At 46.9% G+C, this 27,485-nt stretch overlaps 1 protein-coding gene across 1 annotated transcript in view; it reads left to right on the forward strand.

The window, feature by feature from the left end:
- LOC147727954 (uncharacterized) overlaps positions 1 to 27,485 on the forward strand; it is a 271,926-nt gene that overhangs the window by 150,257 nt on the left and 94,184 nt on the right. The window contains exon 4 of the mRNA XM_086961862.1: positions 5,278 to 5,408. Coding sequence (XP_086817988.1) covers positions 5,278 to 5,408 — 131 coding nt within the window. The remainder of the gene's footprint in view (positions 1 to 5,277; positions 5,409 to 27,485) is intronic.

Here is a 27,485-nt window from a genome sequence, read left to right on the forward strand (position 1 = left end):
GTAGCTCTATCGGATGAAGCCAGTTCATGCACCGTGGCAAAGATTTCTTTTGATTGAGACTCCGCTGCCTGTATCCTGTTAGAGTAGAATGCGGTCTTGGCGTCAAGAATGCCTTGCTTATATATCTTAAGAACAGATAAATAGGTGGCTTTTAGGGTAGGGCAGTACGCTCTTCTCCATGCTCGCTCGGCTCTCCGTGCGGCCAGTTTCTTCTCCTTGAGATCTAGGGTGAACCAGCGGTTGGCAGCGTGGGCTCGCTTAACCGTGATTCGCCTCAAGGGAGCGAATTCGTCGCCCGCTTGGGTCAGCCAGTTATTGATGGTGGCCAGTTGGGCAGGGGCGGCAAGGCTGGAAAGATCAGGACTGGATTTGGCCAGAGACGAGCAAAGAGATGGCATGTCGACTTTGCCCCATTTTCTAACCCAGGCGTTTCTAGGGAGCGGAGGCTTAGTTTCACTGGTTTATGACTTTCTCTGGCTGTGGGCCTGCTAATCAGACCCACAGCCTAGCTGTTCTCTCACTAAATTACAACGTGTACCTTAGGCGCATTTACCAATTGGTACTGGGCCACCTTATCAGACCCTGTAACTCAGGGCATAGGTGTACCCAGGGCCTACCAGGGGCTTCAGCATGTATTATGCCACCCCTGGCTGGCCATCTAAATCTGACACAACTGGCTGCACGACAGCTGGGGCAAGGTGGTGTAATCACCCTTTGCTTTAGATATAGTATACCTATATCTAACACTAAAATGGACACACAGATTCCTATCAGTCACTCCTATGGCAGGCCTTGACAATCCTGAAGACAGAGTGCTTGGAATCGTGTGAGATGTTGCTCTGGCATGAGCTGAGCCCGTTTGCAGCTTGCGGAACCAAGTCCTAATAGCTGTTCCATGATAACGCGTACCATATACTCTTAAGTGCATTATAATCCTCGCGGTTATATGCTATCTTTGGTATCGCTTTATCAAAACATGTCGAGTAAGGTGTCATACGAATTGGAATACTAACCCCTCGCCAATTCTGGTGACGGGGTTAGCATTCCACCCTTCTAGAGGGACACGACATGTATGTAACTGTGAACCCCGGTTAAAGTTAACTCAAGCCTCAGCATCACAAAATGGATGCTGCCACCACAGACACAAGTCTGACCCCCTGCAGCTGGGAGTCCTTCCAGCGAGGGGAGCTTGGACAAAGGGTTTCCTGTCAGGGGCGGTGCTAGCACCATCCCAGACAGGGTTTTGTGTATCCTGGGTAGGCAGGGCTTTACAGGAAGGTGACTGCAAGTGGCACCCCGGTGCTCACACGCATCTGCCGGCTAGAACCAGTTCCAGGGGCACACCAGCCCCTGAGCTGGGGAAAGTCCGGCATGGGAGAGGGGTGTAACCACCCTCCTTCCTGGTCCCACCCCTAGGGCAGGACCTAGTCGCGTACCCACCCCTTTCTTTAGGATAAAGGCAGGAGCGGGGACCCTTCCAAATTAGATCATCTTTGAATCAAGTAACTACTTTCCACGAAAGGAACTCTCGACTCTTCTCAAGATTTCTCCCTTGTGACTAAGGAGTAGTCACCCTGCATCCGCAGGCACCATCTAAAGAACACTGCGGTTTGCTGCACGTCCTTCCTCCGGAATCCGACTGACCAGCTCGACGAGACCCGGCTTCCCTGGCACCTCTGACCTCTACCTACCTCTACAGCTAAGCTGAGAACCGTAGGTGCGACGAGACCTCGAGGGACCGGCCATCATCAGAACTGCACGACTTCTTTCCAGCACGACCGCCGAGGGATCCTCTGGTGAGTGCTTTGGGGTCCGAGAAGCCCCGATCCTGAGCAGCTCCAGCACCGAAGACCAGCCCCCCAGCATCCACGAGATCTGCATGGGGCCCTTCTGCTTTTTGGCTGCTCACTGCGTTGTCTGGCTACTAGCCCGCTGGCTTGTGGCCTTCCCGACGACGACCGACGACATCACCACTGCTAGTCTGGTTGCTCCAGACTGGCCCTTGCTCCCTTCCAAAAGAGGAGCACCCCGGACCCTCCTGGTCCACTCCAGACGCCATTTTAGGTCCACTGCGTGGGCTTGAATTTGCTAAGACTTGTTGCCCCAATCCTGGGTCCAGCGACGTCGACAGCATCAACCATCGTGGGACAGCTCGCACCTCCATCCTGGTCGTCGACAACGCCTCCTGGTCCGTGAGACTGCAGAGCCCAGCGTCGCCCACTCACCTGGTCGAGGTGACTCCATCCGGTGCCATCCTGGTGCCCATCTGATCACTGGCTAGTGATTCAGGACTTGGTCCCCTCTGCTTACAGGTGTCTTCCATCTTCGATCCAGGCTTGGATCCATCGAGCAATCTTCACTGGTCGCCTGCCAGCAACTCCTTCTTTCAGGTCCTGGTTCGTCAACGAAGGTTTCCGACGTCTTTTCAGACCTATGCAGCCACAGTCCCTGGGCTAGGTAACTTCGGCATTTCGGTGCCCCAGCATAGCCTCACTATCCAAGGGTCCAGATCCACTTTCGTTTTCAGCCTACTTTATCGGGTTCGCCCGAGAACACTAACTTTGCTTTTACTAGCCTCCATAGACTTTGTCCCGCATCCCGCGTGAGAGTGCACACTCTGCACCCGCGTCCCCTAGACCTCCTACTAGTAATCTGAAGGTTCAGTAACGTAGTCCTAGCAATTCCAAAGCCTATTAGTCCAGTACTTACCTGCTAGTGATTTCGCATTCCACTTCTATAGTATATGGTTTTTCGTGCCCCTCGGGCATTTGTGTAAATTGTGCAACTTAAAGTATTTTCGTAAGAGTTTTGTTGTGTGCTTAGTACCCTGTCCTCATAAAGAGTGCAGGGCTGTTGTGATCTAAATAAATACACTGTTTATTTTCATAACACTTGTGTGGTGTCCTTTCACTTGGTGTTCAAGGGGTATATGTGATGGTATAACAGCTGGCTTAACACGCCCTCTAGAGTTTAGCCCGAAGACTGCTCTTGTCCATGCTACTAGGATAGCTGGTCTATCGGTTGACTTACAACCAATCACCATAAGGGTTGTTTGGACTGATACATAGTGATCACTAGAATAGTGAACACTGAATATCAGGCCAACTTCTCACACTATTAACTTTTAAATGTCATGGTAGTGAAATACTCTTACATTTGTTTTTCACTACTGCAAGACCTACCTCTCCCATAGGATAATTTTGGGTTACCTTTTTACATTTAATAAGTGATAACTTTAAATTGGGAGCAGAAATTGGGAGCAGATAGGAACATCGAGTTTGGTGTCTAAAGAATTGTGATTCAAAACACTCTTTAATGGTAAAGTCGGATTGTAAGTCTGAATTCAGAAAATGTAACTTTTAGAAAGTAGGCATTTTCTTGTCCCAACCATTTGGTGCCTGCAGCCTGTATCCTGGCCCACATGACTAGGTGTAGCTAGCAGTTGGTCTTTCGGTATTGCTCCCAGACAGTGAGACAAAGGGGGAATAGGTGTTGGCAGGATTTGCCATCTCTGACTTGATTAGAGGAAAGAGATGTCACCTACCACACTTGCACATTACAAAGCCTCTGCCTGAGCACATTCACACAGGATTAGACCCTAGTCTTTTGTGCCCCCAGACAAGCTGGGGCCAGGGCAAGAAGGCAGGAAATTCCAAACTCCTCTGTGGTTGGAAACCTCCAGAACCTTCTCCCACTTCAAAGCTGCCACCAGGTATAAATATTGGGCCCTCCGACTCAACTCTTCAATACGCCTCTACTGGTGGAAGCGTCTAAAGGACTGTTATGCTACTCTGCAGGAATGACAGCTACTCTGCTGCCCTACTGCCTGAGTGAAAAGCACTAGACCTGCATCTTGAACCCGGGCCACCAGAGTGACGCCAAGTGCTCGAAGGTTGGCCTCCTGATCAGAGCCTTAGGAACAGAAAAAGCTCCAACCACCTTGATCCCAGCACTGGGACCCTACCTGCTGTGAGTCTTGATATACTCTCCCTCTCCCACCAAGTGGTGCCACCTCAGTCCTAGATCCTTAGAAGTTGGCCTGAAGATGCTCTGCCAGCCCGGCTGTGATCTCTTGGGCAGAACCGACGCGACAAATCGCAGCCTTGCTGCAGTGATATGAATCCTTAATGCAGGACCCCGCAGCTCCTAAGTACCGCTACTGCATGACCGAATCTTCAAAGTAGGACCTCTTCTTACAGCCCGCAGCACCTCAGAACCGGTGGTGCATGACGTCTTCTCGAAACACAATCTTGTATCGCAGGCCTGCAGTTCTTTGGATTAGTCACTGCTCGACGCATCACCGACGCAGGACCCCTCAGCCAACGCAGCTCCACGCATTGTTGATGTGGGACCAATCAACGCTCCGCAACCCGAATTTAAGGTACTTTGTTCAGCTGCCCTAACTTGGTGCCTGTATTCCGCCCGCACTCCATCTCAGTCGGTCTGAATTTGTGACTTTGTCCTGGCCCGGCGTGATCAGATAACCACAGTTGACATTTGTGCTTTTAGGCACTCTTTTCACTTAAATCTCCTAACCTAATGATTGCAGGAAAAAATAACTTGTTTTCACCCGACAACTAGTTTTGCTCTTCCATTCTTTACATTCCGTAAAATTATATAAATGTATCGAGCATAATTTAAAAAAGGTCAGCACAAGTTTTAAATGCTGTATGCCTTGGTGGATGCCATTCTATTGTTTATTACTGTGTTAATTTCAGTGCATTGCTTTCTATGTGTACTTGGCAAACTTTTTTGCTGTTCAAGTGAAATCTCTGTCAACAAACAGTACACCAATCTACGGGGAAATTTCAGTTTAGTTATGTGAGGTTCTTGGGGTTAAGGACATTACCCTAAAAATAGCCAGATGATAGTAGCTATCAGCCACTAAATTGTTCCTTCGGGCCTTCTTAGTAGCTGGTCGAGGTTCTCTGCAGCCTGCCTTCTGCATTAAATGGCTTCCTTTATTGTACATTACCAGAAAAGGTCTGTTGCTGCCGGCTGTGATGTATTGGGCTGGTGATGAGAGCTGGCTGCACGTTTCTTTAAGCTTCCAGACGACGCATATGATGTTACTAGTGTAGCAGCCGGTGCCAGTGGTCACTTCAAGGTTTAAGGTAATCTCTGCATGGAAGTTTGAAAATTAGTGGTGCATGACCTGGGGGAGGTGGACACAGTATATTCAGTATGGTGAAAAAAGTGCAATTTTAAGAACTAATTATTTTTTTGGTTGGCAGTCCTCTATTAAAAAGAACAAAGTCTGTGTTTGTTTTTCCGCAGGTAATCTCAGCAAAGTTGATCGCGAGCTCATAGTTGTGGCTACGAGTATTCATAACAAATGTCCTTATTGTGTGATTGCCCATAGTGCTTTACACAGGATCTACTCAAAGAACCCCACTTTGGCTGATCAGGTTTGCTGATTCTTTTCTCATTCTTATTAATAACATATTATTGTAATCATTGTTCTGATTCCTTCTTTTGAAACCAGTTTGTAAAACTAGCTAGGTGTGACCTTTATAAGTGGTTAATTGCCTTTGGAAGATGGCTATAATGCCATCTAAAATGTGTCAGACACTGCTAGCCACACTAGGTTCTGAAAGCGCTCTTGGTTTGTGTCCCACTAGCTGGTCTGTACTCTTCATGACTGTCCCTTCCTCAGGATCCCCAACATCTCACATTGGGCACACATATATGCTCTGAAAAAACCCATCACGGGGGCACCAGAGGAAATGGCACTCTACAACAGTATACTTTTTGCAAAGGCAGGACAGTGGTAAAACTCATAAAGGACTTTGCTGTTGACTCATTTTAAACCTTTCATCATATGTTTAGAAAATATTCAGTAATACAAGGGTAGATACATCCTCTACTGTGTGGAAAGTAGGGTTCTGAACATACACTGGCCTCATTTTGGGAGGAGAAAGTGGTTGGATTACTGGATGTAGAAAACCCAAAATTGTGACAGTCCATAGCATAGACTGTAGGTTTCAGTGTCAAATCATCAGTGGACTTCAGTGACAACACTATCCAACATAAAAGGGCTCTCATAGCGAGGAGCCTTGTAGACAGTACAGGCTCTTCACGTAACAGCGAGATGGTCAGTTCACAAGTGACAAATATTTTTTTGCATTTGTCCCACAAACTGGAATGTAAATTGTGGGATCCAGTTTTAAATTTTTCTCCTTTCGGCATTGACACGACATCGGAGTGAAGACAAGTTGGCTTTGTAAACCTGTGCAGTGAGAATCTGCTGAGCTGGTTTTTGTTTTAAACACGTGATGCTGACTTGTTAATTTTCATGCTAGTTTCAAACTTGGTCTACGTGTTAAACTGTTATTAAAATGATGATCTAAAACAGCACATGCCACATAGATGTGACATGCCGTGTGACCTGTAGCATGACAAAGTAAGTTTTTCCCCCGAGCTTGGTGAAAAACCTTAGTAACTGTTTTGTTATATGATTCAGTCTTTCAGATCATCCCTTAATGAGTGAACATAAGACATGGTCTGATGCATGGGTACTCACAAACTTTCTCTCGGGGGCCAAATTTACAGTGTGGTTTGTGTCCGAGGGCCGCACCAGTGGGGGCGGGGTCAGTGGGGGAGGGGGCGGGGCTAGAGCAAAAAAAAAACTGCGACCATGAGGTTGATCACAGGTCCCTGCAGCGGACGCCTTCGTCCACTGAGCCACCAGACCCCGCATACACACATCTCTCTCTCTCTCTCTCTCTCTCTCTCTCTCTCTCTCTCTCTCTCTCTCTCTCTCGCTCTCTCTCTCTCTCTCTCTCTCTCTCTTTATCGCTCTCTCTATCTCTATCTCGCTCTATCTCGCTCTATCACTCTCTCTGCTCTCCCTCTCTAGCTCTCTCCCTCCCTCCCTCCCTCTCTCCCTCTGTCTCACTCACTCTGACTGTCTCACTCCCTCTCTCTCCTTCTGTCTCACTCTCTCTCTCTCCTTCTGTCTCACTTTGACTGTCTCACTCCTTCCCTCTCCCTCTCTGTCTCCCTCTGTCTGTCTGTCTCACTCTCTCTGTCTCCCTCTTTCTCTCTCTCTCTCTGTCTCCCTCCCTCCCCCTCTCCCTGTCTCCCTCTTCCTCCCTCCCTCCGTCTCCCTCTTCCTCCCTCCATCTGTCTGTCTCCCTCTCCCTCCCTCCATCTGTCTGTCTCCCTCTGTCACCCTCTGTCTCCCTCCCTCTGTCTTCCTCCCTGTCTCCCTCTCCTTCTCTCTGTTTCCCTCCCTCTGTCTCCATATGCCTGTCTCCCTCCCTCGGTCTCCTTCCCTCTGTCTCCCTCTCTGTCTCCCTTCTCCCTCCATCTGTCTCCCTCCGTCTGTCTCCCTCCTCCCTCTGTCTGTCTCCATGTCTGTCTCCCTCCCTCTGTCCGTCTCCCTCTTTCTGTCTCCCTCCCACTGTCTGTCACCCTCCCTCTGTCCCCCCCTCTGTCTCCCTCTCCCTCCCTCCCCCTCTCACTGTCCGTCTCCCTCCCTCGGTCTGTCTCCCTCCCTCGGTCTGTCTCCCTCCCTCCCTCTGTCTGTCTCCCTCTCTCTTCCTTTCCCTCCCTCTCCCTCTATCTCCCTCCCTTTTACTTCCTCCCAGTGCCCCAGCACATTTATCTGTGAGGGGCTGCCATTACCATAATTCTCTTAAAAGGGTGTGCCAGCATCTTGTTCATTGCGACGCCGGGACTGAGAAACGTTGCCTGTTTTTGAAACAATGTGGTTTCTAAAGACACTGCCCTAAGCACTAGCGCTGCTTGTCTGAAGGACCGCAATACTTTGGCAGCTTCAATTGCTTACCTGCATTGGACTGAGTGGTCCCAATACTCCTTCACTACAGGAATTGCCAGCAATAACATAATTACTCGAACGGAAGCACACCAGCGCTTCAACATGCACTGACAGCAGGCAAGTTTGGAATGCGTCTATGTAACTCAGAAACATGTGTAACAACATAAGTCCCCACACCCACCCTCATACATCCACACAACCACCAACATACACAAAAGCACCCACCACCATATATATGTAGAACTACACAAGGTCATACGTCCACAAAAGCAACATTGTAACCCAGCACACAAAAGTGAAAAAATATGCACAAAAAATTCCTAGATTCACAGAAAAATGTGAAGTCAGAAGGGAATTAAAGGTAGCTAATATGTTAACAATAGTGTCTTCTTAAAATGTAAGAAGTGATGAAATTGTTGAGTTAAGGTTCTACCTTTGCTTTATATCACAGTTCTGTCATACTCAGTCAACCTTACCTCTCACAACTTCAATACAGTCTTGCTATGTTACCCACTTTTTCAAACAAAATGTAGCACACAACACAATATAAAACATGAATAACTTCATCATATGCCAACACACTACTATAGTATGCCTTCACACTCACTGTAGATGTGTCCACCTAACATCTTAGGATACTACATTCACCATCGTACAGCTGCCCACTAAAAGTTATATATGACCACTCAGGTTCCATTATGTGCTACTAGCCACAAGTATACGCCCACTCCCACCCTTCAGACAACCACTTTCATACACCCACAAACATATCCATACACACACCTGCGAATGCCGACACGTCCAGCCTCATCATAAACGCACACACTCCTCATCATATGCCAGTACAATGATGGCCAGCAAGTTCCTGCACAGTTTTTATTTACCAGTGTTGACGCTTTACCTCTGAGACCGCAGTCAAACAATCATACATTCTTTTACAAATGTATAAACATAATCAATGATTCTGTCAAACACGTCTCATTTTAAGGTTTCTCGAATAATATGACACGTGGAAGTTAAGACTGAATTGGTACAACGGCCATGACACCCCTAGTGCTCTTGCAATCTTCTTTCTAAAAATGATTTTGCTTCCTCTGTTGGGATACTCGATGCGTCTGTAGAAATGCAAAGTGTGCCTTTTGTTTATGCCACGTGGGAAGTCCCACTGCCTCCCTCTGTCACCCTCTTCACCTCACCCTGCGTGTCTCAGCCTGGGCTGAGACAGCCTCCTGGCACACACAGCCCCACCCGAGCAATTCACAGCTCTTTAGAAATACCATTTGTATGTTAATGAGGCCTTGCTGTACTTAACCTCTTCTTAGGCCCCTGCAGCTCCACTATCCTTGGAATCACCCGGCGGCCGGCCCCCACAGAGCAGCAGAGTCTCTTAGACTCGCGCTGCAGCAACCAGCAGTGTTTGAAGACACGATTTCCTTTTTAAAAAAAAATACAACACGGGTACGATGTCTAGAAGGTCAGCGGGCCGCCAGGGACGGCTTGCCGGGCCGCCACTGGCCCGCGGGCCGTACTATGAGTACCCGTGGTCTGATGTAAGTGTGAGTATGAGCAACATTGTTGGCACTCGCCTCCGTCGCCCTCTTTCAGAACAGGGACGTGTTTCATTTGGTTAAAAAAAGGTCAGGATGTCGGACAGAATTTTTTTAAAAAAAAGGTTGTCTGGACAAATTTGGGACATCTAGCTGCCCCAAGGCAGTGGCCATTGTAGCCTAATAATTTTCATCACAGTGTTCTTCCCCCTTCACCCACGTCTTCACCAAACTGGCACCACCAACATTTCAGTCACTTAGTCAAGTCAAGTCAAGTCAAGAGATTTATATAGCGCACTACATACCCATAGGGACTCAAGGCGCTTGAGGAAGGGTGGGGGTATTACTTGTCGAATATCCAAGTTTTAAGTTGCTTTCTGAATGCTAGGTGGTTCTGAGTAAGGCGAAGGTGAGTGGGAAGAGAGTTCCAAGTTTTAGCTGCCAGGTAGGAAAAGGATCTACTTCCCATGGTGGTTTTGTTGATGCGAGGAACAGTGGCGAGGGCTTGGTTGGAGGATCGTAGCTGACGGGAGGGGGTGTAGAAGGACAGTCGTGTGTTGAGGCATTCGGGTCCAAGTTCGTAAAGTGCTTTGTGTGCGTGAGTTAGGAGGCGGAAAGTAATCCTCTTATTTACGGGGAGCCAGTGGAGGTTTTTCAGGTGACCGGAGATGTGTTCTTTACGCGGGATGTCTAGTATGAGCCTGGCTGAAGCGTTCTGGATGCGTTGGAGTTTTTTCTGGAGTTTTGCGGTGGTACCGGCGAATAGGGTGTTTCCGTAGTACAGGCGGCTCGTGACCAGTGCGTGGGTGACCGTTTTGCGAGTTTCGGTGGGGATCCAGCTAAATGTTTTTTTGAGCACGCGAAGAATGTTGAAGCAAGATGATGAAACGGCGTTGACTTGTCTGGTCATCGAGAGTGAGGAGTCAAGGATGACGCCCAGGTTCCGTGCGTGGTCTGTCGGGATGGGTGCTTTTCCGAGGGTCTCTGGCCACCAAGAGTCATCCCAGGCGGAGGGGGAGGCGCCCAAGATGAGGACCTCTGTTTTGTCCGAGTTCAGCTTCAGACAGATGTGCCTCATCCACTCGGCTACTTCTCTCAGTCCTTCGTGTGCTACTTCTCTCAGTCCTTCGTGTAAGTTGGTTTTGGCGGTGTTGGGGTCTTTGGTGAGTGAGAGGATCAGTTGAGTGTCGTCAGCGTAGGAGATGATGTTGAGGTTGTGTTAGCGAGCGATGGCCGCAAGTGGGCTCATGTATACGTTGAAGAGGGTGGGGCTGAGAGAAGATCCTTGTGGTACGCCACAGATGACTTCAGTGGCCTCTGACTTGAATGGTGGGAGGCGGACTCTCTGGGTTCTTCCGGTGAGGAACGAGGTGATCCATTCCAGTGCTTTTCCTTGGATTCCGACGTTTCTGAGGCGCTGTAGAAGGGTGCTATGGCAGACTGTATCGAAGGCAGCGGAGAGGTCGAGGAGGATGAGGGCGACTGTGTCTCCGTTGTCCAGTAGAGTTCGAATGTCATCTGTTGCAGCGATGAGTGCGGTCTCAGTTCTGTGCTTGGCTCGGAATCCGGACTGTGAGGAGTCGAGGGATTTGTTGGTTTCGAGGAAGGCGGCGAGCTGGTTGTTGACAGCTTTCTCAATGACTTTGGCCGGGAATGGAAGGAGCGAGATGGGGCGGTAGTTTTTGAGTTCGGTGGGGTCCGCTGTGGGTTTTTTCAGAAGGGCGCTGAGTTCTGCGTGTTTCCAGCTTTCCGGGAAGGTGGCGGAGTTGAGGGAGCAGTTGATGACATCTCGGAGGTGTGGTGCTATGATGGAGTCTGCTTTGTTGAAGATGTGGTGAGGGCATGGGTCTGTGGGGGATCCTGAGTGGATGGAGTTCATCAGGCGGATGGTGTCCTCAGTGGAGATTGGGTTCCAGTCATTAAGGATGTTCAAGGGGGGTGAAGGTCCTGCAGAAGGTTGGGTGGGTTGGTCTCCGGGTCGGTTGTCGAAGCTGTTGTGGATGTCTGCGATTTTGTTGTGGAAGAAGGAAGCTAGGGAGTCGCAGAGGGCTTGGGAGGGGGTGATGTCGTTGGAGTTGGCTGATGGGTTGGTAAGTTCTTTGACGATGTTGAATAATTCCTTGCTGTTGTGGGCGTTATTGTCTAGTCGGTCTTTGAATGCGGCTTTCTTGGCAGACCGGATTAGTTGGTGGTGTATGCGGGTGGCGTTTTTGAAGGCGTCCCTGGTGCTGGTGTTTGGGTCTTTTTTCCAGGTCTTCTCGAGGGAGCGACAGAGTTTCTTCGATTTCTTAAGATCATCGTTGAACCAGGAGGCGTTTTTGCTGCCTAGTTTGATTTGACGTTTTTTCAACGGTGCTAGGATGTCGGCGCTGTTGGATAGCCATTGAGTGAGGTTAATGGCTGCTTGGTCGAGGTTTGAGGAGTGGGCGGGGGGGTTTAGAAGAAGCGATGAGGAGATCTGGTCGATGGTGATTTTGTTCCAGTTTCTTCGCAGGGTGGGTTGAGGATGGTTGTGGGTTGTGGTCTTATTGTAGATTAAGTGAACGCAGCTGTGGTCCGTCCAATGAAGAACTGTGGTGTGACTGAATGAGACATGTTTGCTGGAGGTGAAGATAGGGTCGAGTGTGTGACCTGCAATGTGGGTGGGGTTAGTGACAAGTTGTTTGAGTCCGAGGTCGGCGAGATTGTCCAGAAGGGTGGTGGCGCTGCTGTCATTGCTCTCAAAACTTAAGCTCCTCCTCTCGCTGTGGGCTCAGTTGTGAGAGTCTCTGGGACCAGCAGGACAGGAAGATTAAAAGGAAAGATTACAGACATTAAGAGAGACTGGGTGCACGCTGACAGGCCACTGAAAGGGGCATCTTTAAGCCCGTAAAGCAGCACTGCCTCACTTACTGCCAAGCACTGCTTAATCTGTGCCACTGTTATCCAGTGTTTGTCCCTGGGACTCATTATGATTCTTGCCACTTCATTACTGACACTGTGCTATTCAGCTCAGTCATGAAGTAGTGTACTACTGTGATCCACCAATTGATAGTGTTGCGAGACTAGTTCAGTGTGACCAGGCGTTCCCTTACTTAGTCTTTTAAAATGAAAATGTTCATTCATATACTGGCAGAACTTCACGCTGCTGCGCTCATGCTATAGTTCAGACAGTTCCAAGCAATCAGTAATTCTTTAGTCGATTATTAATTAATAATCCTAAAAGTGCAGTTAAAACCACAGACAATATAGCACACATCAAAATTCAGAGCCATAAATAAATATACAATATATAAAAAATAGCTGAAAACGGAATTTAAAAACTAGAAGAAAAGAACATCCTGCTTTTAGAGGGTTTAGTTGGATATTTACATGTGAATAGCAGCATTCATATATATGGAACTTTTTAAGAAGGACTCCACTTCAGCTGTGATGGCTGGGTCAACCTAGTATGGTAGAACAAGGGTACTCCGTTAGAAGAACCTGGGGTTAACATATGTTTAGGGAAACAACGGGTCGGTTTGGCCCATTAGGGTCCTGTGCACAAAAATAGGGTCCCTGAGGGGGACACAAGATTATAATTTAAGCTTAGACAATTAATCATTAAGGGAGCAAAGAAAAACGTCTCCCCTACTACCGTTTTTCTAATGGGACAGACCGAACCGTTGTTTCCATAAACAAAGACACGGCTGGGTCAGCCAGCATTTGTAAATGAGACAAGCAGAAGCAGGCCTGAACTGATAGAAACCTCTAGATCTTAGAATGGGGAGCAAATGGCTCTTGCGTGGGTAGTGGTACATCGGACAAAATAACACCAAATGATCGAAGGTCTGCAGCGTGATGCCATCACATGGGCAGGTTAAAATAAAATTACAATCCAATTGTCCAGGAGGAAAACATAATCTGCACCGTATTCAGCCCAACCAAAACCTTGCAAGCAAAGACTCTTCCATGGATTTACTAGGGAAAGAGAAGGCTCAAAACCAGGATTTGATTTTATTTTCTTATAAGCTCTCATGATCGGTTTCTCCAGTGCCCTGGTTTCCCCTCACTTCCATGGCTAAGTTAAAAAAAAGTCTCTTTCAGCCTTTTCCCGTCCGCTTTAACAATGGAATGGGCAGTATAATACAACTCTGGACGCACCAGTTTAATGGCCCAATCTCTAATATAAGCCAACCATGGTACTTATGCCCCAAAACGCAATTAAGACAATCCTGGATTACTTCCCTGTTGAAAGCTGTATGGTCCCACACCAGACTGAGATCCATAAGAGAAGTGAGGCTAGTTTTATAAAGTCTTCAACAAACCCCAGATCCAGTTTATCGTGGATAAAAGTGCATGGGCTAGTTGGACCAACCCCAAGCGATCTTCTAGAAAACCACTTCTCTTCCCTCTGTATCTTTGTACAATTCTGATAGCCCCTGGTGGTTGCGCCATAGGGGAGTACTGGCAGGCATTTCATCCTATAAATTTGGAGCAGAGGAACTATAGGTTTATTTCCAATAGACGCAGAAAACCTAAAAAAAAGGGCACCACAAGCTTGTTAAACTGTTGATATCTAATGGCCAGGCAGGAGCTCCAGTTTCAGTTTTGATCGAAAGTAACACCCAGGTATGGAAAAGAATTAACCAGTGAAATAGCTTAGCCCTTAATAGTTAAAGGCCTAATCTTTGAGGTCATCTTCCCACAAATCGTTAAATGGGTTTTTGGGAAGTTGGTGTCTAGGTCAATATCATTCATAAAATTTAAAAACTAATCTACCGGTCCCCTGAGACAATGTGCTGTTCAGGATAACAGTACCACCTCATCTGCACATAGCAGAGAAAAGACAAAAACAGAGTTAACCCTGGGCATATCCTTTCCATTGGAGATCAAATAATGATTCAGTCTATTGATTTACAATAAGATTACGAGGGGTGCCAATTGCACCCTTGGCTAACACCTCTTGGGAGTTTAAGGGGGTCCGTACACTCCCCATCCTGGCCTCAGCTAACAGTAGCAGCTATATCAGAATATATAGAAGCTAGGGACCTGGCGGTCCAGCTTTTTAAAGACTGGCACATTTGTGGCAGAGTTCCACTCCTTAGTAATTCCTCTAGCTGCTACTGCATTAAAAGTGTTAGTCAATAGCAGGGCCCAGAATGAGATATTTGATTTATAAACCTCCATAGGGACCCAATCGGGACCAGGAGCCTTGTTATGAGGACTGATCTTAATAGCCACCCATACCCCCTCCATCCCAAATCTTATGGCAAGGGGTAACTCAATTGTGTCCACATCAATTTCGATGTCCCTACTGTGGTCCACTGAGTAGATAGTAAAGAAAGGATTTAACCATTGCTCTGGGGAAATATTAATACCCATGTCCTCCGAGACGTCTAGCAGTGAGTTCTTGCCCTTAATTATCTCCCAAAAACCCTGGAGTCTGCCTTGACGCAGGCATTCATTAGTTTGTCCCATTCCTCTCCCTTTACGATTTGCTTCCTAAGCGATATGGCCAACTTATAGTTGCTCTTGGCCAAGTTACATCTGCTTAGATTTTTTGACTGCCATTAAGAGCCTCTCTAAGTTGCTTGTTTGCTAATCTACAGTCATGATCAAACGACCCAGACTGTACCTGCTTCCCTGGAGTAGAAAGACTCTTCATGATCTGGTTAGCTGAATTATTAAGAGACCCAAAGGACACCAAGACCACTTCAGGAGAAGGGTTACTCTTAAGTAATAGATCCATAAGCTGGCCAACGCTGGCGCTAACTAGGGACTTGAATAACACCGGGATCGAAATATTGCACCATCTAACCCTATGCTCCTTATCTTTAGTGCTCAGACTAGTCAAGCCTGGGTTTCTTGCTCTTACTTCTCCCAGGAGTAATAATAAATCGAACTCTATAGGGTTGTGATCACTGTAACAAGTATGTCAAACATTTCCTGATTGGCCCACCACGTTCCCATTGACTTTGAGAGGAATAGAAAATAAATTATTTCCTTTACCCACCCTATAAAAGTTGGTTTATAGCTAAGACCTTGCCCTGCTTAAGATTCTAAGTCTATTAAATGTGGCTGACCTAGGGCTCTTATCAGCTTCCGACCTCTTTCAAGGGCCTCTGTGTGGTTAGGGTACACTTCCCTCTCAAATGGATTCTCGCCAAGGTAGGTCTGACCTATCTTGCCATTCAAGTCACCACCAAGTACAATATTAAAATTCTGCAACCAATGGTAAGCCCTGGTCTGTAAACTAGTCAATACCTTAAATAATGCAGAAATTTGACAACCCATGTTAATCCCCGAATTATAAAAAATTAATCCAGCAAAAATTTAAATTCTCTGAAACCACGACCCATAACACCTGAATCCCTTTAACAGGGACAACTGTATTGTGAATAAGTTTTATACATAAATCAAAATTGCCAATCCTCCTTGGGCTCTGCCCGGCGACAGCTATCGCAGGAATATAAAAACCACCCAGCCACGAAAAAATGGTTCCTAAGCCCAAGTTTCTTGAAGTAATATTACATCATATGATTTAATCAATTTTAACTATTCAGGATCCTTCACCTTAGATACTCCTGCAAAATCTAACAAACCAATTTAAAATCCGATTATCCAATTACCAGCTGTTTCAAGCTATCGTTATTTTCTGGTAACATTGGTGAGAGTGGCTGCTCCCTCTTATTACCTTCAGTAAGAGGGTTAGACATTTAGAGGAGTCGATCATTACTATTCAGACTTGTTAATGGAAGGAACATATTGGCAGTGGGAAAGGGGGGTTATTCTAGGTACTGGGCGGTAAATTCTGGCTGTGACTACTTATGGGCCACAAGTGTTTATAAAAAAACCCCAGTGATCAATGCCAATTCTCTAGGCTATTGGACGCCGGGATTGGAAACTGTCTATCAATTGCCTCGCCAACAGAGGGTATCTACAATTAACCACGATACAGGTTATCTCATACAGCAATAGCTAATTCTGTGAAGATTTATTGTATATCTTTGAAAGAGCTGTGCATAGATGTATGTAAGGTGGTCATATGTATTATCAAAGTGTTTCAGTTAGTCGTATGCAGGGGAACTTTATTAAATTTTCCTTAAAAAATTCTATTATTTTATCGGATTGGCATAGTGTAGAGATGTGGGTTGTTCTGCACTTTCAGTCCTCCGTGGACGCTGTGCAGTTTCCACCCTCTGCTCTGGCTTTGCACATGGTTAGCAGTCTGTTGAGTCCAGAATACGTTTCTAGTGATATTTATAAGTGTTTTAGTTAGGATGCTGGGCAACTTATTTGTCTATTTTATTAGTTGCATCTATATTTTTGGTTTTAAATAGTGTAGAAGTGTGGGTCATTCAGCACTTTCAGTTCTCCGTGGACGCTCTTCAGTTTCCACCCTCTGACTGCTGGGCACGCAGGAAGCTAGCCTTTTTCTGCGCCACTCGATCTTGACGCTGGCCGCAAGTCAACCTTGCCCGAGTCCAGCGGTTCAACTTCACCTCCTTCAGGGGTTTCTCCCTATCACTGGGTAAGAGCGGATGCCAGAGTGGGCCATTTGGTAGATCGCCACCATCATGTCAGCAGCGACACCATGCTTGATGTATTGTGAGAACTGCTTTGTTATTCTGCTTAGTTGAATTCAGGTTTTAGACTAGAGGAAAGTAGTCAATTGTTATTGATGCTCCTACTTTAGTCAACTGCTGATTTGCATCCTTATTGTCTCTGTGCTAAAAACAGAACGGAGTGCATGCAATACAAAATGTAAATCTTACTATTGTTTGATTGTCGTAGAACACTTTTATCAGATAGCAGTAGTGTTCAGGGCCAAGTCCTAAAAAAAGAAGTGGGGGGACGCTGACGTCACGACAGGAAGTGACGTCACGAAAAGTGGCTTGCAACATCAGACTCATTGCCCCCCCCCCCCCCCCCTTGCTCACCCCTTAGATGCGATTACATCAGAGAAGCCAGCGTCGGAAGGGGCTCCGATCTCGCCCCAGAGAGGCCACAGAGTGAATGTGTGGCTCCATTTGCTCCCGTTCTCGAACTCCAGGTAAAATAAGTGGGGGGATGCCGTCCACCTGCGTGGTACCCCGACTCGAGCCCTGGTAGTGTTGTAAAAGAATACAGTTAGTTACATGAATTTTGGGACGTGCTTATATGGGCAGGTTTAGTGAGTCTGGAGGAAGAGCTATTTAAGATGTAGTATGGAAGGTGAAGTGGTATAGGCCAGAAGGAGAATGGACCGACAAGGGTTTAGTAATGGTGCATGATAATCCACTTCTGCAAGTCATGCACGTTTTGGTGATGGCTCATGTGCAGCTTGATGCCAAGGAGTGCAAATATAAGATGTTTTTATGACAAAATCACACATAGATTTACAAAGCATGCCTTTACCAGGAGGCAGAGGTGTGGCGCTGCGGCCGGTGCGACTGACGCTAGAATCTGGGGACTGACGCTAGAATCTGGGGATCACGGTTCGATCCCCGGCGGCAGATTAGCCCAGCACCATGTGACTCTGGGCAATAGCTTGCTTAATCTTCCCGACGGCCCCCAGCGCCTGGAGACCCTTGCTGGTGATTATTTGCGCTTTGCAAATGTGGATTATTATTACCACGCATTCATTACTGCACAATGCCTTTACCCTGCATTGCCTTCACAACGCGATCTTTTGCCTTTACCACGCATATACCTTTACCATGCATGCCTTTACAATGCAAGGTAAGCATATATAGGGCAAGCAAAACATATATATATTTATTTACTCTAGGGAAAAAAAGAAAAGTTTAAAGTAGTCTTGGGTGATTATAGCGCTATACAAATCAGTATAACATATACCCCCACTCATCCCTAAACCATAAAAAAAAACCATACCTCCCAATACCCCTACTTCGAATTTGAAAATATCTATTTTTGTGACTGTATTCAAATGTACTAATTTTCTATAACTTGGAAATGTGGAACACAGAAGTTTTCCTACAACGATTTAGACCTGTGATCTACAGATTATAAACAAATCTCAATAAGATGAGCCAAAGAGCTGTGCACACATGAAATAGTGCCAGCAGGATCTGGGTACAATATTGCGATAAGCATCATTACTTCCCTTTTCAATTATCAGTTCATGTTCTTTTAGGTATTGAAAACATTGCACCAGCAATGAAACTCATTTAAAAAAAAATTATGTAAGGCATTTGAGGCATACCCAAGTTTCCAGTGAGCACAAACAGCATCTTTGTGTCCCCTGTGGTCAATATTCTTTAACTGTGGTATAAGTATTATACATGTATACACAATTTATATGTGTTGATATGTTATATTATTTGCAGAGCTTCTCTTGTATCACATGATAAAGGGAGGCAAAAGTTGCTGACCAACACATATAGGTTCTGTCTGGGTCGACTTTTACCCAAAGAAAATAATAATCATAATGAAAGAGCTTGTAAAGCGCCTGGTTACACTAGCTAGTGTGTCCCCCCGCTGCTGCCGGAAGATGCTACATGAGATGCAATAGAAGGAAGGCTAAAACATAAAAGGGTCTATATCTGGAAGAGCCATGTTTTCAGTTTTTTCCGGAAAATGTTTTCAGATTGTTCAATCCGAAGATCTGGTGGAAGCGTGTTCCACTGTTTAGCGGCCAGGTAGCGAAAAGATCAACCCCCCATTCTCATTCTTTTTATTACTGGGACTTGAACCAGTCCCGAGCCCCACGAACGGAAGGACCTGGTAGGAGTATAGGGGGACAGTAGATTGTGTAGGTAATTCGTACCTTTTGTCATCAGGATGCGTTGACTAATGCATAGGGCCTTAAATAGGATTTTTTCCCTAACCAGGAGCCAATGAAAAGTAGTTTGGGCATTTTTTGGACAAGGCTCTCCTAGGAAGCATCAGGAACAGGCGGGCAGCCGCTTTTTGAATGTATTGCAGTCTTTGAACGCTCTTACTACTGGCGCCTATGTAGAGTGCATTCCCATAGTCCAAGCGAGAGGTGACAAGTGCGTGGACTAGGGTTTTCCTGGCAGCTACCAGGATCACATCTAGAGTCTTCAAAAGGCCTTTCATTATGCCAAAAACGATTTAGAAAAGGGGGTGGTGATGAACAGAGTGTCTGAGTTAAGCAGACCACTCTTACCCAGTCCAAAGATCAGGGCTTGATCCATCACCGTTATTTATCTCACTGCCCCATCCCAGCTCGGAACCTGGCTATATGCAAATCAGTCTGTCCCTGGCCCAGTGCATCATGGGAACAGGGCAGACTAAACTACCAAGCCAATTCTTCACCAGAAAGGAGCCAAGCTACCGGGGACCGGTTTCTGGCATTTCAGCCTTCTTCGGCCCGGCTTGCTTGAATCCTGATGGAGCAGTGAGAAAGGGACTCATGTCTGAGTATACCCTGCCACACCTATAGTGGCCAAAAACGATTTAGAAAAGGGGGTGGTGATGAACGGAGTGTCTGAGTTAAGCAGACCACTCTTACCCAGTCCAAAGATCAGGGCTTGATCCATCACCGTTATTTATCTCACTGCCCCATCCCAGCTCAGAACCTGGCTATATGCAAATCAGTCTGTCCCTGGCCCAGTGCATCATGGGAACAGGGCAGACTAAACTACCAAGCCAATTCTTCACCAGAAAGGAGACAAGCTACCGGGGACCGGTTTCTGGCATTTCAGCCTTCTTCGGCCCGGCTTGCTTGAATCCTGATGGAGCAGTGAGAAAGGGACTCATGTCTGAGTGTACCCTGCCACACCTATAGTGGCCAAAAACGATTTAGAAAAGGGGGTGGTGATGAACAGAGTGTCTGAGTTAAGCAGACCACTCTTACCCAGTCCAAAGATCAGGGCTTGATCCATCACCGTTATTTATCTCTCTGCCCCATCCCAGCTCAGAACCTGGCTATATGCAAATCAGTCTGTCCCTGGCCCAGTGCATCATGGGAACAGGGCAGACTAAACTACCAAGCCAATTCTTCACCAGAAAGGAGACAAGCTACCGGGGACCGGTTTCTGGCATTGCAGCCTTCTTCGGCCCGGCTTGCTTGAATCCTGATGGAGCAGTGAGAAAGGGACTCATGTCTGAGTATACCCTGCCACACCTATAGTGGCCAAAACGATTTAGAAAAGGGGGTGGTGATGAACAGAGTGTCTGAGTTAAGCAGACCACTCTTACCCAGTCCAAAGATCAGGGCTTGATCCATCACCGTTATTTATCTCACTGCCCCATCCCAGCTCAGAACCTGGCTATATGCAAATCAGTCTGTCCCTGGCCCAGTGCATCATGGGAACAGGGCAGACTAAACTACCAAGCCAATTCTTCACCAGAAAGGAGACAAGCTACCGGGGACCGGTTTCTGGCATTTCAGCCTTCTTCGGCCCGGCTTGCTTGAATCCTGATGGAGCAGTGAGAAAGGGACTCATGTCTGAGTATACCCTGCCACACCTACAGTGGCCAAAAACGATTTAGAAAAGGGGGTGGTGATGAGCTTGTTTCCTTCCCAGTGTAAGAATTGGCTTTTGTAGTTTGGTTTGCCCTGTTCCCATCATGCACTGGGACAGGTACAGACTAATTTGCATACAGCCAGGTTCTGAAACTGGGATGGTGCAGTGAGCTAAAAAACGGTGTTGGATCTAGCCCTGATCTCTTGACTGGGTGAGAGCTTTCTGCTTAATTCAGAGACTCTGTCCCTCACCACCCCTTGTTGTAAATATTTTTGTCCACCCTAAGCGTGGAAGGGTATTCTCAGATGTGAGACCCTTGCTCATTGCACCATCAGGATTCAAGCAAACCGGGCCGAAGACGGCTGTAATGCCAGAAACCGGTCCCCGGGAGCTTGTTTCCTTCCCAGTGTAAGAATTGGCTTTTGTAGTTTGGTTTGCCCTGTTCCCATCATGCACTGGGACAGGTACAGACTAATTTGCATACAGCCAGGTTCTGAAACTGGGATGGTGCAGTGAGCTAAAAAACGGTGTTGGATCTAGCCCTGATCTCTTGACTGGGTGAGAGCTTTCTGCTTAATTCAGAGACTCTGTCCCTCACCACCCCTTGTTGTAAATATTTTTGTCCACCCTAAGCGTGGAAGGGTATTCTCAGATGTGAGACCCTTGCTCATTGCACCATCAGGATTCAAGCAAACCGGGCCGAAGACGGCTGTAATGCCAGAAACCAGTCCCCGGGAGCTTGTTTCCTTCCCAGTGTAAGAATTGGCTTTTGTAGTTTGGTTTGCCCTGTTCCCATCATGCACTGGGACAGGTACAGACTAATTTGCATACAGCCAGGTTCTGAAACTGGGATGGTGCAGTGAGCTAAAAAACGGTGTTGGATCTAGCCCTGATCTCTTGACTGGGTGAGAGCTTTCTGCTTAATTCAGAGACTCTGTCCCTCACCACCCCTTGTTGTAAATATTTTTGTCCACCCTAAGCGTGGAAGGGTATTCTCAGATGTGAGACCCTTGCTCATTGCACCATCAGGATTCAAGCAAACCGGGCCGAAGACGGCTATAATGCCAGAAACCGGTCCCCGGGAGCTTGTTTCCTTCCCAGTGTAAGAATTGGCTTTTGTAGTTTGGTTTGCCCTGTTCCCATCATGCACTGAAACAGGTACAGACTAATTTGCATACAGCCAGGTTCTGAAACTGGGATGGTGCAGTGAGCTAAAAAACGGTGTTGGATCTAGCCCTGATCTCTTGACTGGGTGAGAGCTTTCTGCTTAATTCAGAGACTCTGTCCCTCACCACCCCTTGTTGTAAATATTTTTGTCCACCCTAAGCGTGGAAGGGTATTCTCAGATGTGAGACCCTTGCTCATTGCACCATCAGGATTCAAGCAAACCGGGCCGAAGACGGCTGTAATGCCAGAAACCGGTCCCCGGGAGCTTGTTTCCTTCCCAGTGTAAGAATTGGCTTTTGTAGTTTGGTTTGCCCTGTTCCCATCATGCACTGGGACAGGTACAGACTAATTTGCATACAGCCAGGTTCTGAAACTGGGATGGTGCAGTGAGCTAAAAAACGGTGTTGGATCTAGCCCTGATCTCTTGACTGGGTGAGAGCTTTCTGCTTAATTCAGAGACTCTGTCCCTCACCACCCCTTGTTGTAAATATTTTCAATATGCTAAAGCACTTCCCAGCCACAGTCCTGGTATGGTGATCAAAAGAGAGATTAGAGTCTAAACACATCCCCAAGCTCTTTAACTGTTCATTTGGGGTGGGGGTGGTACCCAGGGTCTGCGGCCACCATCTTGGTGACCATATCGAGGGGCCTTACCCACAATTAGGACCTCGGTCTTGCCGCCATTCAGCTTTAAGCAGTTGTTAGACACCCAGACTGCAAGCTCTTTTAGGCATGTGGAGAAGTTAGTGGCAGCTTCTTCCTGAGATTGGGACAGAGATACTACAAGTTGCGTGTCATCCGCATATGACACGACACTAATGCCGTATTTTTCAATGATTTTTAACAAAGGGGCCATATACAGATTAAAAAGCGTAGGGCTCAGTATAGAGCCTCGGGGGACCCCCTGACCTAGTCTGATGTTCTTGGAGTAGTACGGCCCTTGGGATACTTGAAAGCTCCTGTCCTGTCCTGTAGGAAAGAGTTTGGCCATTTCAGAGCCAGGTTGGTCAGTCCACCTTCCTTAAGGCACTGAAGGAGTATGGGATGGGCCACTGTGTCAAATGCGGCCTTGAGGTCCAACAGAATCAGTGCCACCGTTTGTCCTTCATCAACCTGTCTGCGAATGGTTTCAGTGGACAGAAGCAGAGCAAACTCTGTGGAATATGTTGCCCAAAAGCCCGATTGCGTGGGGTGGAGTAGACTGACCTGGTTCATGTGCCTTGTTAATTGAGCATTAACCGTTTTTTCCAGCAATTTTGGCAACAAAAGGTAGGAGTGAGATCAGTCGTAGATTCTCCAACTGGCTGGCACTTACCCCAGGTTTTGTTTTGATGGGGACAACCACTGCCTCTTTCCACCTTTGGGGAACCACCCCTGAGAGTCTGATGAGGTGCCTAATGTAGGGAACCATAATGTCCATACTCTCCCTCATATTTCTAGGTTTCATAGGATCTCTCGGATAGCCTGACTTGATGTTCAAAGCTATGGTTTTGAGGTCGTCCAAGGAGGAAAGATTAAAACTGGAGAGACAGGAAGCCTCCTCCGTGTTACACACTCCCGTCCTATCAGACCTCCCATTACATGCCTCCTCTGGGAAGGTTGAGTAGATCCTCTCTACTGTATCAGAAAAATAATCTGCTATCAAGTTGCAAGATTCTACTGAATCATTACTAGGGGCGGAGGGTCTGTCAAGAAACGATAACTCTTTGAAGATCATAAATAGCTCTCTAGAGGAATTTTCGGCTTGTTCAATCTTCATATTGTAGTAAGCTGCTCGCTTCTTCCTTATTAAAGAATGATAATGCTTTAGACTGGTTTTATATGTGGCCTTCCTGTTTTCAGAGAAATCTTCTCTCCACCTTCGTTCCAGACGTTTACAGGAGGACTTCAGTCCTCAGCTCCTCGTTGAACCAAGGTGCGGATCTAGACTGTCTTCTTGGAGCACTGGTGGCCCACGGCGCCAACTTGTCAAGTGCCTCACTAATACAGTGATCTAAAGCACTAAAGGCAGTTTCTACATCACTCCCTCCTGGTGGACCCCCTGCTGTAGAGCAAGATTGAACTTGGTTGCCGAAAAACTGTCCCATTTCCTCTGGAATCACAATACTAAAGGGGATCATATAATGGCCTGTCAGGAGAGTTGATTGTAGCACTAATTGAAGCGTGGCAAGCTCCTGACAGAGCTCTTGCGCTGGGACATTATCCCTGTCATCAAAGTGTAGGTTTAGGTCACCCAGCACCAGCACTTTGGCATATCGCAGTACAAAGTACAAATTATTTTGAAGTTATAGGCTTGGAAACCATCTGTGCTAACTTTGCAGTTGCCAACCGAACACATTGCAAATTCACATGTGTTCATTTTGTAGTGCTTTTTTCCTTCAACCTGATGTCTGTTGCAGAGATCGTACTGTACCTTCTAATATATACATAATTGGTTATACCGCTATAATCAGTCTACAAAACATCACCTGTAGATTTAGTTCAGCACAGCACAGCATCTATGTAGTAAATAAAAGTATTGCAAAATTGTAAATGAGTGACGTTTTTGTTGATGATCTGGTATTAGATCTAGCCTCTTTCCTTCGGTTCTCATAATCAACCCGCAAGATTTGGGGACATATATCTTCACCTGTTATTAGAGCAGCAGCACCCTGACATGAATACTGACTCCACTGTGTATGTAATAATACGGGCGACTGAGAGGCACCCCCTTATGGACCACACCAACGCCGCACCTGGGAACCCTAACGTCACAATTCAAATAACTAGAGGAGAAAAACATCCAGAGCAAGGAAGAGTTACAACAAAGGGCGAACCCCAGAACAGCTGGAGCTGGCTGCCCACTGCGTTATATTAGGCAACAACCTGTAAAGATTGACTAGGGGCCCAGCCGTTTGTCTATGAACGAGATGGCCTAACTGTGGTATCTCCCACCTGGTTTGTCCCCCGGCGGCTCCGCGTGTAATGGAGCTGCTCGTGGTGACATCACTTCGAATGTCACCGCGACCAGCGTTCCAAGGCGAGCGCCGGGGTCAGTGAGAGAAAGCGGTGAAAGCGGAGGCTGTGGCTGAGGTCGCAGAGTATAACACTTCCTTAATAAATGCTCCATCGTTAATCTACGTGGCGTCTTCGTACATCATTGGTCGTCACCACACTGGCGACGAGGGAAAACACACCAGCGACCTCAACACGCCTGAAGGAAGTTAAAGACGACAGCTGACAGAAAGAAGCAAGAGGAATTTCAATGCGGTAGAAGCAGACAGCGTCGGACAGGAATCGTCGGTTCAGAAAAGAAACACGGAGTAGGAGCGGGGAGTAACTGCTGGTCGGACGGTAGACACATCTGTCTTTACGGTAGACGAAAGCAAGGTACTCATGCTAGCTATCAGTAGCGCGGTTAAAAGAAGCCGGAAGATGCAGCAAGAATCAGCTTGATTATTGAACGTATTAGATCAGCTGAAAAAATAAGCGCAAGCGTCTCACGAACTGTAAATGTTTTACTAGACATTTGGCAGCCGAGCGTGAAGGGATGTGGCGCTAATGGGCCTGCTAGCTAGAAATCTATTGTTCGCTCTCAGCGGGTAGCCGAGCGTGGAAGTAGCGCCTGCTTGTGTGAGACATTTGCGGGAAGCATTCACCCTTCTCAGTAACTTTGTCGGTATTTAAGTGTGTAAACCGGAAGATTACAGGAAAGGCACAACTGTCTTAAAGTAACGCAGCGAGGTGCACGTGATAAAGGCAGCTCTTCTGTCGCCACAGAGGGCGTTTTCTAATTGAACATTGCCGGCAATTCATAGTCCAAGTAAGCGGAGTTTGACGCATGTACTGTCACAAAGGAACATGAACATTGCCGGTATTTGAAGGTTGTATTAACCGGAACTTGTCAGAAAGTGTGTGCTAACTTTAAAACACTTTGAGGGGCGTGTAAAGAAGGAGGCTTTCCTGTCACCACGGAAGCGTTTCAAGATGAACTGTGCTGGCAGTAAGGAGAAATGAACGCGGTGTAGAGCACATAGTAAATGTAGTCATGACATTTTGAAAGGTGGAGGCCACGCGCTAATTGGAGTCGGCATTCTCCTGCAGTCAGCTTAAAGCAGAGTACATTCTGCTCCAGGGAGTGCCGGCCGTTCAGGCAAAACTAGGAAGCTATCTGAAGTATTTCCACTGCGGGCTGAATGTGGACTGCGCTATTCATGTATTATTGAACTTACCCTTAGTATAGAAATCTGGAAGCCCATGCAACTGGGGCACACACACCAACTGTTCCTACTAGAGAGTTATTTGCAAACTAATGTTAGAAGTAGAAATGTGCACAAATGTAGTATAAGCAGGTTTTGCTCAATTTGGTGCAGGAAAATAGTACTCTGCCCTACGTTTACATTGTGTTTAGCAGAACTTGAACATTCTCATCTGGGTTGTAGATCTGCAATATCGCTCTGTGACATATAACCATGCAAAGTGTGACCCCTCCACCCTTTTTCCTGACCAACCCAGGTGATCCCACTATTCAATGGAAAAAATGGAAAAAAGTGTTTTTGAATTACGCTACTGTATGTGGGCCTAACCTTGGCTTAGAAAGGAAGGTAGCATTGTTAGCTTATTACCTAGGTGCGGAAGCAGAGGAGGTTTTAGATCACCTCCCAGACTTAGGGACGCAGGAAGCAAGGGGTCTCAGTGAGTTTGAAGTAAGTCTAAAGAAATTGGATTTACACTACCTCCCCAAGACAAGCACAATTATGGAGAGGTACCATTTTGGGGAAAGAGCACAGAAGGAGGGAGAATCTATTGAAGATTTTGTTTCTGAATTGAGGAAATTAGCAGCGACTTGCAAGTTCGGTGGGGCAAGTGAGGAAAGAATTAGGGATCAATTTGTATTGGCTTGCAGGATGGAGCGTGTGCGTGAAGAGTTATGGCTTAAGGATGGCCCACCGTTGAGGGAGGTTCTTATCATAGCCAAACAGGTGGAGCACATGCTACAGTGTGTCAAAGAAATAAAGCAAGACACTGGGGAAAAGAGAAGAGAAGCGAAGACAAGACCAATGTCAGTGAAGTGGTGACCGAATGTGAGGCAGTGTCTGTGATCAAAGGCCAGAAAGTAGCGGGTAGAGAACAGAAGGAGAGCAAATTGGGAGGATCGTTCAAGGGCACCTGCTATAGGTGTGGCAAGCAGGGGCATCTAGCTAACGACAAAGAGTGCCCCACCCTCAGATTTACATGTAACAAGTGCGGTAAGAAAGGTCACTTCAAGCAATACTGCAAGAGTGGGCAAGGGGTCAGTAGACAGAGTAGAGACAGGACGAATGTAGTGTGCGACAAAATTGTGGTGCAGGTCAAAGAGTTACAGGTCCAAAGCCTCAATGACACCATGTGCGAAGAAATAGTGGTGCAGGTTGATGAAGGTCAAGTCAACAGCCCAAAAGACACCATAAAAGTAGGGGGAATTGGTCTGGAAGCATTGTTCGATTCCTGTTCTAGGATAACTATTATCAATGCAAAAGAATTCTCTCGGGTGTCCAAGGGAAAGATAATTTTGAAAAAAATGGATTTGGGGCCTGGGGGGTATCCTGGTCGCCCTATCTCTATGAAAGGCTA

Source organism: Lissotriton vulgaris, chromosome 3_1 (genome assembly GCF_964263255.1).
Source record: "Lissotriton vulgaris chromosome 3_1, aLisVul1.2, whole genome shotgun sequence".
Lineage (NCBI taxonomy): Eukaryota > Metazoa > Chordata > Amphibia > Caudata > Salamandridae > Lissotriton > Lissotriton vulgaris.